Here is a 13,339-nt window from a genome sequence, read left to right on the forward strand (position 1 = left end):
CGGGTTCTCTCTCCGCAGCTTTTTTCCTCTCTTATCCTGGTAATAAATTTTCAAGTCGTCCAGCAACGTCTTGGAACTCAGGAACGATGTTATAGACGGTGCTCGAGAACAAGAAGGGTGGTTACTCGGGGTACGCTTCACAACCCTCCGCACATACTAACGTGGATTTACCGAGGCCCATCCTCCGCGTAACGACGAGTGACTGCGGAAGAGTCCATATACGCGGTTCTGGGGTGGAAAGTTATGGGTGGTCTCGTTGCTGTATCAATATCTCGTTAGGGGCTACGACGGAAATAAAACCGGAATAATGTTCGTCTTTCTCGGAACTGACCGAGCCAGCAAAATTGTAATGCGTCCTGCGGGCGCCGGTCGCTCGTTACACGTGCAACTTCGAATGTAGGAATAGTGGCGTTGTTTCGATGTAGGAATGAATTATCGTGTCATGTTTTATGAGAGCTGCAATCGATCATCGCAACACACAGAAACGTTATTGTATGTATCGCAAAATCGGCTTACTGTATCAATATCAACTAACTGGGAAATGACCGAAGCGTTAAATAGGATCTCTGATACGCGCATGTATTTGCTAGTTATCCATTGATATTTACGTCCTGCCCCTCATTAGAGGGGAAGATGGATCATTTCAAGTGTGTAACAAGCTTCGTTTCGCAATCTCATAATTGCATCGAAATCTCATCGAACTTTATATGAAGTAATATACTTTATTTCAAGTATGTATATACGTATACATATGTGTGTATGGATCCCACTTCTAATTATACCAATTACATTTATCTAAAACATATTGATATTATTATTATATTGCGTTTCATCCTAATGCATATGCTAATATGGAGGTTTCACGGATCACTGTGCACGCAGCTATTGTATTCAATAAGTAATTCAATAACGAGCGAATGGTCATGATCGATACTTATTCAAATAGCGTTGCCAATACTTTGTGGTGCAAAATTGCGCTATTTAACTGATGTAACAATAACACAATTGTATTTGATATACTTACAGATATGAAAATTTCGCAGAAATTACATACAAGGAGAAGATATGACAACACTAATTGTATAACATTAAATGAATGCAGTTCTGCAATGCGGGATCAACTTTAAAACCTTATTTTTCCGCTAGAGCAAATTTCGCGAAACATTAGAAACAAAATGACTGAACAAATACAATTCTCCTGAAATATCAATTCCACGTGTTATATGCGTTATGTGCATGTTTTATTTGTTTTATATATGTTTATGTACTTTTATGTTACAGGTATTCGTTTTTTCTTGTGTCTCCAGGGGGCAGCACATTATAGACAACAGGTGAATCATTTGTGTATAACATACTATAGACCTTATGATCACATTTTACAATACAGAACTAAAAATCACGAAAATTGCGCTTGGTTCCTTACTGCATAATTGCATCCTCAAATATATGATGTAAAAAAAATTATATAATATTCTACATATTTGTAGACGCGTTATTTGTTCTTTTTTTAAATAAATATTCATTCATAAGCAGTTTTATTTTTATTAACACAGTAAACTATATTTTAATGCAATTGTCAGGGCTGATATGTTTCCTTTATATTTACGACGTAAGGGGGCGAACGAAAGTAATTCTTGCTTCCGCCGCAATGATCAATAAACCATCCCGTCCACGCTGCTGAACGACGCTTTATACTTCGATGGATGTAACGCCAGGGAAAGAGGCGGCAACTGGTGGTCGTAAGTACTTACGTACGTGTAGGTTCGCCGCGTATATACGCAGCGAGCTGCCAACGATATATAGCCAGCGAGACGAAAACACTCGTCTGCAAAGTCTAGTACTGGCGTAAATATACCGAATGGTAAGAGACGTAGCAGCAGTTACCCAAAAGCCATCGCTACCGGTCGCTTATGGAAACACGGCTCCGTAAATATTTTCGAGCACTCTGGTCTTTTTCGCGCGCTATGATCGCGCGAACGGCACTCTACATTCTTGCCTTCTACATCTATAAAACAATTAGCGGCTGTAGTATAAATAACATGGACCTAAATTAAATCAAAGTTTTTATAACAGTGACCTTTTTTATTCGCCAGTAAATAATTAACAAGAGAATGGTTTAAACGACTCAACTGCAGGCCAAATTTTTTTTATTAAAAATATTCACGAGACGTCTCGACCATAGATTTTGGTTCTTTTAGAGTGAGTCTTTTATATTGGAGTAGCTAACAATAATAGTTACAGTCTATGCGTAACGTTTTGCACAATGCAGTTATACTTATATCATTTAACAAATAACATATTTGATTAGATTTTGCTAAAATTAAAACATCGATCTTATATACTATTATTCGATGCAATAGCAGAGTAATTTTCAAAATAAACGATTTAAAGATTTTCGTTTTACATTTTTGACAAAATAACATAAACAATTGTGTGAAGGTATTTTTTTTCCAAAATAATGCTCCGAGCAATTTTTCGATTATTTTTCCAACACCAGCTTGCACTACATTCCGCTGTGGTGATAAAGTTAGATATAACGCGTAATCTATTATATAAGCCGGGAAGAGAGAGGAGGCAACTGGTGGCCGTACTTACGCTCGCTCTCGCGTGTTCTCCACGCGCATCGCGCGCATATACGCGTCGCGGCCACGGCAAGTTACCAGTGATATAGTTTGCAGCTAAAACAACCGTTTCTACTGTCTAACGGTTGGCGTTTGGCCAATCCCTGGCGCTGATGCGCCTCTCTTCGCCCGTTATACGAGGATTAGAGTATACTGCGCTACCCGCACACCATGTAATTTTCTCTTCTCTCTCTCTCTCTCTCTCTCTCTCTCTCTCTCCTCTTTCCTCCCTCTCGTCCTCTTATTCCATCTCCCTTACCTTTTATTCCCCGACATCTCATGTATTCTACTCTTTATTGTCCGACTGGACCTGTGCGTGCGGACGTTGCCTGCGCTCCGCATTTGCATCCCGTTAAATGTCGTAAACTTGTCAAAGCGCGGGCCGTTATGTGCAGGCTCGCGAGCTACATTGCAGGCGGGCAACGTTTGCGGTATCCTCCAGCGGGTGGCCGAAAGACAAAGCACCAGGGAGACCGGAAGGGGATATCTGCTGCGCGCTGTTATTCCGAACGAATCGACGGACTTGAGTGCACTTAACGGAGATTAACGTTCTTATATCTCCCTATCTCGGCCCGGGGACGATATGTTAATGAGTTGATAATACCGAAATTTCGCTAACGAGGGCCGCTGTATTTCACTGTCGCAGCGACAAACAGACTTTCGGGACGGTTCTTGCGTCTTAATTCGAACTGAATCGCCGAACGTAGGAGTGCACTTAAGGCAGATTAAGGTTGCTGGCGTAACAAAAGATAAGTGTACGTCGATGTATCATTGATGCCGTAATTAGAGCTATAAAAAAACGAAGGCAATGCGCATTTACAAATGTTGTTGTAATTTATCAACGACTCGATATTTGGCTCTTTTTTACTTTTATGCAATCAATATATATATTTCGGAAAAAAAATGAAGTACAACATACGCGGTTTGTTGCTAAACTATTAAAGAATAAATATAATTGTTCGTCGATTTATAGTTTATAAGTTCTTATTATGTTTAACACGTAAAGGCTTAATATGATGCAACGTTAATTATGTTATGTTAATTATTAATTATTGATTCTACCGGCAAATGTTTAATAATGTTATAGCAATATCGCATTTTATAGGATGACGGCGTATCTAATTATTGCTAAACTTAGATGCAAACGATAAATAGTAATTATCTGGTTCGCGGTTGTCGAAGTCATCGATGTAACGCTATTTCAGTACCCAATACGCGACTCATAATTTATTTCACTCGCTTGGTTATGCGGCTGGAATACTCAAGTCTCTCCGACATACATTTACATTTGTAATGATCGCCGTCGTTTGATTTATATATATAAATAGCATCAATTAACGATTAAGATGAAACGAAGGATGTGATAGAGTCATTGAAAAACGATTTCTCTGGCGTTATTGTAAAATCTGATGCCTTAAATCCAATTCGATCGCTCATTGCGCTATAACGATGCATGCGGCCACTGCAATTTTTCATTTATGTCGTACGCCGATTTACGAGTCTATTAGCCGATAATGGTGAAAAATACGGCTGCGGGAATAACGATCTTAGCTTATAGTGATCATAAATGTAGAATAAAATGTCGCGCAACGCGAGGGGTAATGCCGGCGATGCGGCCAGGCTGAGCATATATTCACGGTAAGTGGCGTGAGTTATGAAAACTTCATGATATATCCAGGATACTTTATGCCTTCATGAAGAACCGCTGAAATAACGTATAAGCGTAATGCTTTTCGTACTCACGTAATTAAAAACTATCCACTGAGACGCATTCGCTACACAATGCGAATCGGCGAAAAATTGAAGTCAATTTTTGCTAAAAAAAATTGTTTTGAACTTGAGCAAAATTTTTATAAATAAATTAATTTAAAAATTAATTTATTGATGTACGTCCATAACAGAACAAATATTTTAAACAATAAATCAGAGAATTGAGATAATAAATTTTATGAGAAAATATTAACCAAACATACCCTTTGCTTTTAAATAATTAATCTAAAAATCCTGGTAATCCAAAAAACATTGATATTTCGATACTGAAATAGATGACATACAATTTATATGCATAGCCGAGAGCAAATGGGCAATGTTACTCGGGACATCCGTATAATTTACAGTACATCAGTATCCGTATCGATATCGGAATTCTCACTAGTCGTATATTGATTCTAGTGCAGATTTCAATAACACCATCCGCATTGTAATCAGATATCCATTGCATTATGTCATGATGAAACCTGTATAGTATATAGAGAAATATATATAGTAGAGAATATATTTTGCACAAATTTCGACAAAGGAATTTACTTCGTGTGGTTAAATAGACAAAGCCAAACTAATTTTATATTTAGACGAATCTTTTAAGCATTATACTAGCAATTAATGATTATATAGACATGCATAAATTTATAATTATAAATAAGTATAATTTACTCGGAGAGATGGACAGAATGTGATATTGAAATTTTTCAGAATAGCGCAGCGCTGCTACATAAGTTGCATTATGTATACTTTATACTATTTCTTGCAAAATACTACGACATCTCTTCCAACTTAACAATGTCACGTACGTCTAATGTGTCTAGTTGGAAAAGTTAGCACAAGTATTATCTAGTTGATCTGGGCTAAGTTGGACAACGTCTTAAAGATGTTATACGCTTGGCCAATTTGATGAATATTAAGGAGCGTGTATTGAGTTAGAATCTGCAGTTGTAGTCATAGATAGTAAATTGGGAAAGTTGTAGTGCTGCCGACGCTGCCAGAGCGCGTTTGCGTCTTGTTGTATTATCTTAGAAACTTTCTGACGTCTTATAAGTTTCCAACTTTTGTTATATGTATACCTTATGCAAAGTTGTGTCGCGAGTTCCGCCATGACAGGTTGTTGTTATTGAATATGAGTAGAAACGCGTAAGATTTATTTATATTTTATCGACATATGTACGATGTAAATATCCTTTCGCAGAATAAGAAAATTCGTCGATCTAGCGTAACATATAAATGATACGAAAAATGAAATTCGCGATAGCGTAAGTTAAGCCTATTTTACACAATCTATGTGATATACAAGAGTAATTGTATTATTATTGTGAAAAATAAAGTTTGTATTCCTCTATGTATAAACTATAAGTCTCGGAAGAAAATATAAAAGAGGAATGCACAAAGAAGCAGTAGTTATAGAATATAATTTTCATTTTGTGAAAATGTTTATTGTTTACACTGGAAGAGGAATATTCAGCCGACATTTAATCAGAATATTTCAAGCCGGCGGTGGTGGTTCATGCATTCTTTGCTGAAGTTAGAGTAAACAAACTTAAAATATTAAAGCAAAAATACGAACAGCACAGAATCAACGGTAATTACAATGAACCGCCACGTATTTCGCGCGACGTGCTTCATTTAATTTTATTTTAACACCGTGTGTCAGTATCTATAAATATATATTTAAAAACATATGTGAGCATATATATATATTTAGCTTCCAAATGTTGAATTAACTATTTGTTAAATAGCAACATATATTGACACGAATAACATATTTATTGCGGGAGAATAGAGTATTTGTTATACTTAATCTAATTAGGTTATTGTGTATTCGGCGTCATACAATCGATGCACTTTATATTTTATCCGCGCTAATCATGAGAACAATGTGAAATTAAAATATTTGTGCATTATTAATAGCCTCCTAGTTATATTGATATATAAATTCTGTGAAACATCGTCAAATGTATGTATAACGACCACTCTGCACGCAAATTGTAGAATGGGCTTGTTTGTCTTGATTTACTCACACGGCATAATTAATGTCATTTGACCGCAATATACATTTCAGTAGAAGTTATCCGAGTTAAACGCGACTACGCGTGCCGAGCTATTTCTACTTGTTAACCATTCAAATGAGTGGGCAATAATTTGACCGCCGTATTTCTTAAGTTGTGCGCTACTTGATGGCGTATAGCTATTATCTTTATTACAGATTTACATATTTAACTAAGTATATAAGTATTTCTTTGTAACGTTTATACGCCAGCTACATGGGAAATAAGAACTGTGTTATTCTTCGTGATATTCGCATAATAGAGCGCGCTATCGCACGATGAGAAGATATGAACAAGGATATAACGAAGACACGTAGAAAGCATGCCGCAATATATCATGCATAACAAGTGACTAGTCCAACTCTATGCCATGCACGAGTTGTCTAAGGGATGTTATTGCGCCAGACGCAATCACACAATCATATTTCTTAACTATGGCGAGAGAACTTGCCTTATTGGTAGCTATTCTTTCCAGTCATATTTTAATTCGTACAGCTTTTTTCCTTGCTTGCATATAATTAAGTCTGAACCACTCCTGTACTTCTGCAACGCGATAAAAAATTAAATTGAAAATAGATCAATTAGGTTGCGATTATAATGAGTTGAAATTGCCGAAAGTCGTTCGCTGTTGTTTAAGCTCTTAAAATTCGCTCTACAGCATCACGATCCAAATAGAAATATTATGGAAATGTCAGATCAGATATTCACTCAAATATTATGAGCTCTTTCTACGACGTACGGATAATCCGAAGGCAGATGGGTTATTCTGCGAATATAATAAACACGTCGCTTTGCGGTACGTGCTGCGGAATTTAACGAAGATAGCAGATTCAACAAACGGAGGATATTGAATACCGTGTATATTGAACATTACAAAACACACTCTTTGATTAATTATGATACCAACATGTTCGCCGATTCAATTTATTACAAAATCCGCATTCCGACATGTTTGCGACTTAATAAAAAGATTATGCTAAACATTTTCTGCAATAATGTAATTAACCTGCATTTTTAAATGAATGTTTACGTTTAATATTATAAATATGTGTTATTACTTTGTGCGTGTATTATTGCTTATGAAAATTCTTATGAAATTCCTATAACCTTAAGTGAAAAGTGTACCTCGATACCTTCATCGGAAGTTTATAAAATATCTGAATTATTTTATAATATATATTATGTAATTTTGTGTTTTTATACGTACCTGCGAAGACTGTTATAAACATCGACTGTTCGCCGTCTTAAGGAAGATAAAGAATTACAGGATACTTTACTTACCCTCTTTTCGTAAAAACCGAGTCGTAAATGCTCAAGACATTTTACGTTAGTTTTAGTCGATAATTCGAACGAGGTAACGTCGAGGCAAATTATTGAGGTAAAACAGAAATAACGGTTAATGTACAGGAACATACGATTGTAATAAATACCGACAAATAATACATTGTAGAGAGAAAAATAATTACAATTTAAAATATAATGGTAGTGATCTTTTGTCGATCAAAATTAATATCGAAATTGATATAGATCCGGAAAAACTATAAAATTGCACGATTCTATATCTTTTTTCGTCCGAGTGGTAGTCGAAACGATAACTTTCTCACATCAGAAAACTTTGATATTTTCATTAAATTAAGATCTGAGATATGGTAAAAGATAGTTGACAGAAAGAGTGATACATATGAATTTGACATGTATCATTTATATAATATAAAGTAAGTTTAATAAAGAGTTGGGATTAATAATTTTGCATTATATTGCCCGTATTACATGCATTATATTGCATTATTATTTGAAGATTAAATTTTGCATCAATAAAGTGGAGATAAAAAGTAATAAGAAATAACGATAAAGAGATAAAATTATGCACACGATACAATTTTCACGTTAAAATCCGACATTATATAGGTTCGATATTAATAATAACATTAAAATATCTGTAAATTAATAATATTAATAGTAATAATAAACCGCATGACGTGTAATTAATATGCGAAAGTTAAGAGAACCGGCGTGCTCTTGTAGAAACATTTATCGGCATGGTTTAATCCTCGAGTCGCACCAGGACATCAGCATTACCATTAGTCACGTTGTTTACTCTCGACTCTCGGGAAACGCTGACAGCGTAGGGATGTTTTCTTCCGTGCAACCTAGAATTGGCTCCGGCCTGGTGGAACGTGAGCTTATCGAGTAATTCCACACGTCCTGGAGGCAGGTTATCACGACGAACACGTCTGTTCCTGTTACGCACGGAGGCTGTGCGCTACGCGCACGTGGTACGGGGCTCGATGCATCGCGGCATCGGAATGACGCCGGCGCGGCGCTCCGTTTACATTGTGCGATCGCGGAATACTACGGTTCGGCGAAACAGCAAAGGCGCAAAGCTAGCGGGATAGCGGGATGGCGGAATTAACGTATTCGTGTTACGCACGGCTCGCCATATCAGCCGCGGCTAGATGAATGCTAATTAGCGGAAGATATATGCCGTATCTCGCTAGTGTGGAGCGTTATTTTCTATTACTACCGTGGTAGATATTATCCGCAGTCGACGACCTTTGTTTCTCACAGTGGTACGAGCCGTTTATAAGTGCGGCGGTGACTCTTAGAATACGGTAACACGTTTGTTCCGTTGTAGAACGGACCTCTGCTACTATATTTTACGTAAAATAAAAATGTACGTACACTATTGAGCATAGGACGCGGACGATTGAATGAAGAATTACGATCGTTTATTCATCACCGACGGCACCTCTGCCTTCGGGAATCGAATGAGCAGACACTCGTACCTGCGCGAGAGCGTACTATGTTTCTTGCTATGCGTCAAGCAAACTCGCGAAAAAGCGTGGGATGTATGTCTGCGTAATGTTAACACGCGCGTAACGTACAATGAACTAATATTGTATTTCAAGTTTAATAATATGCTCGCGTTCTGCCATGCAGCTGTAACAAGAAGCGCAAATTGTAGCAACATTGCATGTATACGATATATCTTAATTAGTGTTATTTTTTAATATTATTTTAGATATTGTAAGTGATTTAAAATTTTATAAAGAAAAAATAATTTAAAAATTTAATTGACAACATTTGATTAACAGCAATATTAATGTAAGGACCTGTGAACACGTAGCTATGAATATGCAACGTGTTATAAAGTGTCACACAATGGGGAGCACTTAGTTATTCCACAATTTGCTAACATATGAATTCGTGCCCATTAACTAACGGTAATTATCCAACAGAAATAGTTTTCCCACATCTGCTTTGTCGAGCGACAAACTGTAATGGTGATGCAAGCCGAGTAATTTAGTATAGCGTATAATTCAGACGAAATCGGGACCTGAAACCTGTTACCGCGTCTGGTTAAAGCAGCCGTGAAAACGGATCTACGAGTGGCTTATATAATAGCCGCTGCCAAGTTTTCGGCTGTGTTAAGATAATGTTCGAATCACCGGCTGGGCCCGACTAATGAGTAATTAGACTACCGAGAGATGCGTCCAATTTTAAGACTCACCCGTCACAGCCGCGTTAAGATAATGGGCTTTGCTATACAGGCTTCGCGAAACTACCTCTCCGTCTGTTATGAATAACAATATAACTTTGTATCACCGAAGATGCCTGCTCAAAATCCCTTTAATCAGAAGACATCGGGATAAGGCTTTACCTATACAATGTATAATATACCGTTGTGTGCAATCGCAAATTGAATGATATGGAAATAATATAAGCTAAAGGATTGCCATCTTGTAACTGGTTTCAAAAATGCCGAATGTAATGGAAATCAATATTTTAGTATATATATATATAATCCATAACTGAGTTTAATTAAATAACTGTCGATAGAATATGGATTTAATTACACACAAAAAAAAAGTAACGGGCAGTGATATTATTACGTAACTTAATTCAGAAATATGGAGCGTACGGAAAAATCAATAATTTAGTAGTTAATATAAGAGAGCTGAAAAAATATCTGTTGACGTCTGTCGAAACAATGATAGCGGCATATTAATATAATTATGTGGATTTTGAACAACCGGAAGATATAAACAGAATCATATATCAACTTGCTGATTCATCGTTCTAAACGATGTTTTTAATTAATTACGACAGCAGCAAATAACAAATGTCATTAATATGTCATTAATGGTCATTAAACAATTTGCTTAATGACATACAGAATGTGGTTTACCGCCACATCTTGCTGGCTATGTTTTATCTAGCTGTTCCGAAATTGTTTCCTTAGAAATACTGCGGAATAACGCAACGATATAACTGGTGGTCTTAATCGCGAAATGACGTAAAAGTTCTTATATCCAGAAATATTACCATACATTTTAGGTCGCAACTACCCATTATAAACGCAATCATACAATGTAACAATATACATCGTTTTAAGCAAAATCAATTACTTCTTGAAGAAGCATAAATAAGTTCCTAATTTTACGTTCATGGTCAATTAAAAAAGAATGCAGTAGATATTGCATATATGTATGTACATATACTTTTATTTATATACATAATATACATAATATATACATATTGTCGTTATATAAGTACGCAGCGCTGCTAAATCGATATACCGTTCAAGCTCGAGGTAATTCCCCATGAAGAAACAAGCGTGCAATTAGTCTCTAAACAAGCGATGTAGATTTCAGACTTAAAATACGTAACCAGGAAGTATTTCGCCAAATTTAATCAGTTTCACTGCAGTCGCGTACATTATGTAGTTTGTTTGACGAATCTATGCAATCTACAACGACGAAGATGTGCGCGTAACGTCTAGAAAAATGTCATATTTATCTTTTGCGACAAAGGCGCCCGACAAGTCAGCTTAATGTTGTTAATACTACTCTCGCGAGACAACGCAATTTCAGTACCTATTTAATGTGTACCTTTGATTAAGACAAATACCCGCCTTTATGTTCCACAGAACCGGCGTCCTTTTCTTTTGCACGCAGATACACGTGCACCTTGAGGTTTCATCAGCAGCTACAACGCAGCAGAGCAACAGCATATCGGCGCCGCTGCGGTAGACGATACGAGATGCATAGTCACGAATGAAGGAACTAGGAAGGAAGACAGAGAGAAAGGATAAGGTGAGTGAGAGAGAAAGAGAGAGAGAGAGCCGTAGAGACGATACGAGAGAGAAAGAGAGAGCGAAAGCGCGAAGAGACAGAAAGGGAGACCGACGGAGGAAGAGGGAATATGAAGCCGGTAGCGGACGAACATGGGGTAGAAGGAGAGAGAGAAAGACTACCGGTACAGTGAGTGAAAATAGAATAAGAGGAGAGCAGGTAACGGGAGGACGAGACCCCTCGGTGGGGAGGTCACAGGGGTAGGAGAGTTTCCTCCTTTTCAACCCCCGTGTTGCCCGCGTACCGCGCACAGTGGCGCGTAGGTATACGTACACACACTAGGCGTCTATATTTTATATCCGGTGTACCCGAGTTGTCGCTAGGGCGCAGACTCGAGCCAATCGGGGTCGGTCGGCTCGCCAGTTACTTTTCGCGATTCACCGTGGCCGCTCTTCCGCGGCGCAGGTAGACGGACGGACGACAGTCAGTCAGTCAGTCAAGTTGGTGAGACAGGCAGGAAGGACGTAAGAGAATTGTCGGCGGAGTAAGAGAGGAAAAAGACAGGGTAGAGGGAAGGGAAAGAAAACGGCGGCAGGAGCGAAAAGGGGTGAAAAGGGGGTGAAAACTGTGGCGCATAAGGAGGAACGAAAAGGAAGGCAGGAGGGTAGAAAACACGAAAAGTGCAGACAGATAAGGAGAGAGGGAGGGAGAGGGAGAGGATAGGGAGGAAGAGAGAGAGAGAGAGGTCGTGCTCTGGCCCTCCGTACCGCATTCGCCGCACAAAAGCACAACTTGCGCACTGTTGCGCCGCGTTACCAAGCTACTGCGCGAGCAACCGAACTGTGCCGCTCGGCCATCCCTGCCGAGCAGTCGGGTGCTTTCGTGCGGAGTGTTTACGTCGTCGCGCGGGTAAACACACGTTGTCGTCGAGCTCGCGCTCTCGTAAGCTCTGTTACCCCACGCATCTCTTTCTCTTTCCATCTCGGCGTGGAATCAGCTGGAAACTTCATCCCTCATCGCTTTTTCGCGCGGCTCGAGTGATGTCCTGCGTCCTGTGAATGTGGAAATAACGACGATTCGTAGAGTCGAGCGTGACTGTTAATCGAGTGCGATAAAGCTAACATGCGCGTTCGTTTACGGTAATCTGAATGCTAGCCAATCTGAACACTATCGAGCACATCGACTCCGATGCCCATCTTCGAATAATAGAGACAAGACTGACTCGGACAAGACCGTCTCGGAATTTACGCGAATTCGTTTCGAGAGTTCGTAAATCTCGCGTTTCGGACTTTATCGCGTCGCGATATTCACGCCGGTGTGCGCGCTCGCGAGGAATTGGGAGATTAGGATCGCTGGCTCGGGGGATTCGCTATATTCGACGGGGGTAGAGAAGCGGGCGCGCGGGCACCGTGACAGTGCGGCAGTGCGCGACGGTGGCTTGCAACGATACGTGACTGTCTTAACCCCGATAGCTCGCCCGTATATATATATGTGTATGTATACGTCGATGCGCTCCGAGCGGAACTCTCTCACGTCGCCGCGAATTGAACCTGCGTGAGTAGAACGGCAAAAGGGAGAGACAGAGGGAAAGACGTTGATCTCGTCATCGCGCGAAACGCTGGATGTCACCGCGTCATCGTAGTCGTCGTTTGTGCCTGGCGTAAACTCGCGCGGCAAAGTGACTACCCCGGAGTGCAGCGGTGATAAGAAGATACAGCCACGCGACGTGATCGTTAGCATAAATGACAAGCGCAGCCAAGGCATCGAACTGAGGTGAGTGGAGAGTCTCTCGTTTGCGTCCTTGTATCGCGCGCGTGTATGCCTT

At 39.1% G+C, this 13,339-nt stretch overlaps 2 protein-coding genes across 3 annotated transcripts in view; one reads left to right on the forward strand and one right to left on the reverse strand.

Annotated features, from left to right (window-relative positions):
- Positions 1-12,435: 12,435 nt before the first annotated feature.
- The window catches only part of LOC143902901 (uncharacterized), a 230,816-nt gene continuing 229,912 nt past the window's right edge, over positions 12,436-13,339 (reverse strand). The window contains exon 5 of the mRNA XM_077416133.1: positions 12,436-12,566. Within this exon, the coding sequence (XP_077272259.1) occupies positions 12,508-12,566 (59 nt within the window). The 3' untranslated portion in view covers positions 12,436-12,507. The remainder of the gene's footprint in view (positions 12,567-13,339) is intronic.
- Positions 12,458-13,339, forward strand: part of Ten-a (Teneurin-a transmembrane protein) — a 450,404-nt gene continuing 449,522 nt past the window's right edge. For both annotated transcript variants that reach the window (XM_077416125.1, XM_077416128.1), the window contains exon 1: positions 12,458-13,287. The gene's annotated coding sequence lies outside the window, so the exon portion shown is untranslated. The remainder of the gene's footprint in view (positions 13,288-13,339) is intronic.

The sequence above is a fragment of the Temnothorax americanus genome, unplaced genomic scaffold (assembly GCF_048541705.1).
Source record: "Temnothorax americanus isolate GAGA-0224 unplaced genomic scaffold, ASM4854170v1 Scaffold41, whole genome shotgun sequence".
NCBI classification, from domain to species: Eukaryota; Metazoa; Arthropoda; class Insecta; order Hymenoptera; family Formicidae; genus Temnothorax; species Temnothorax americanus.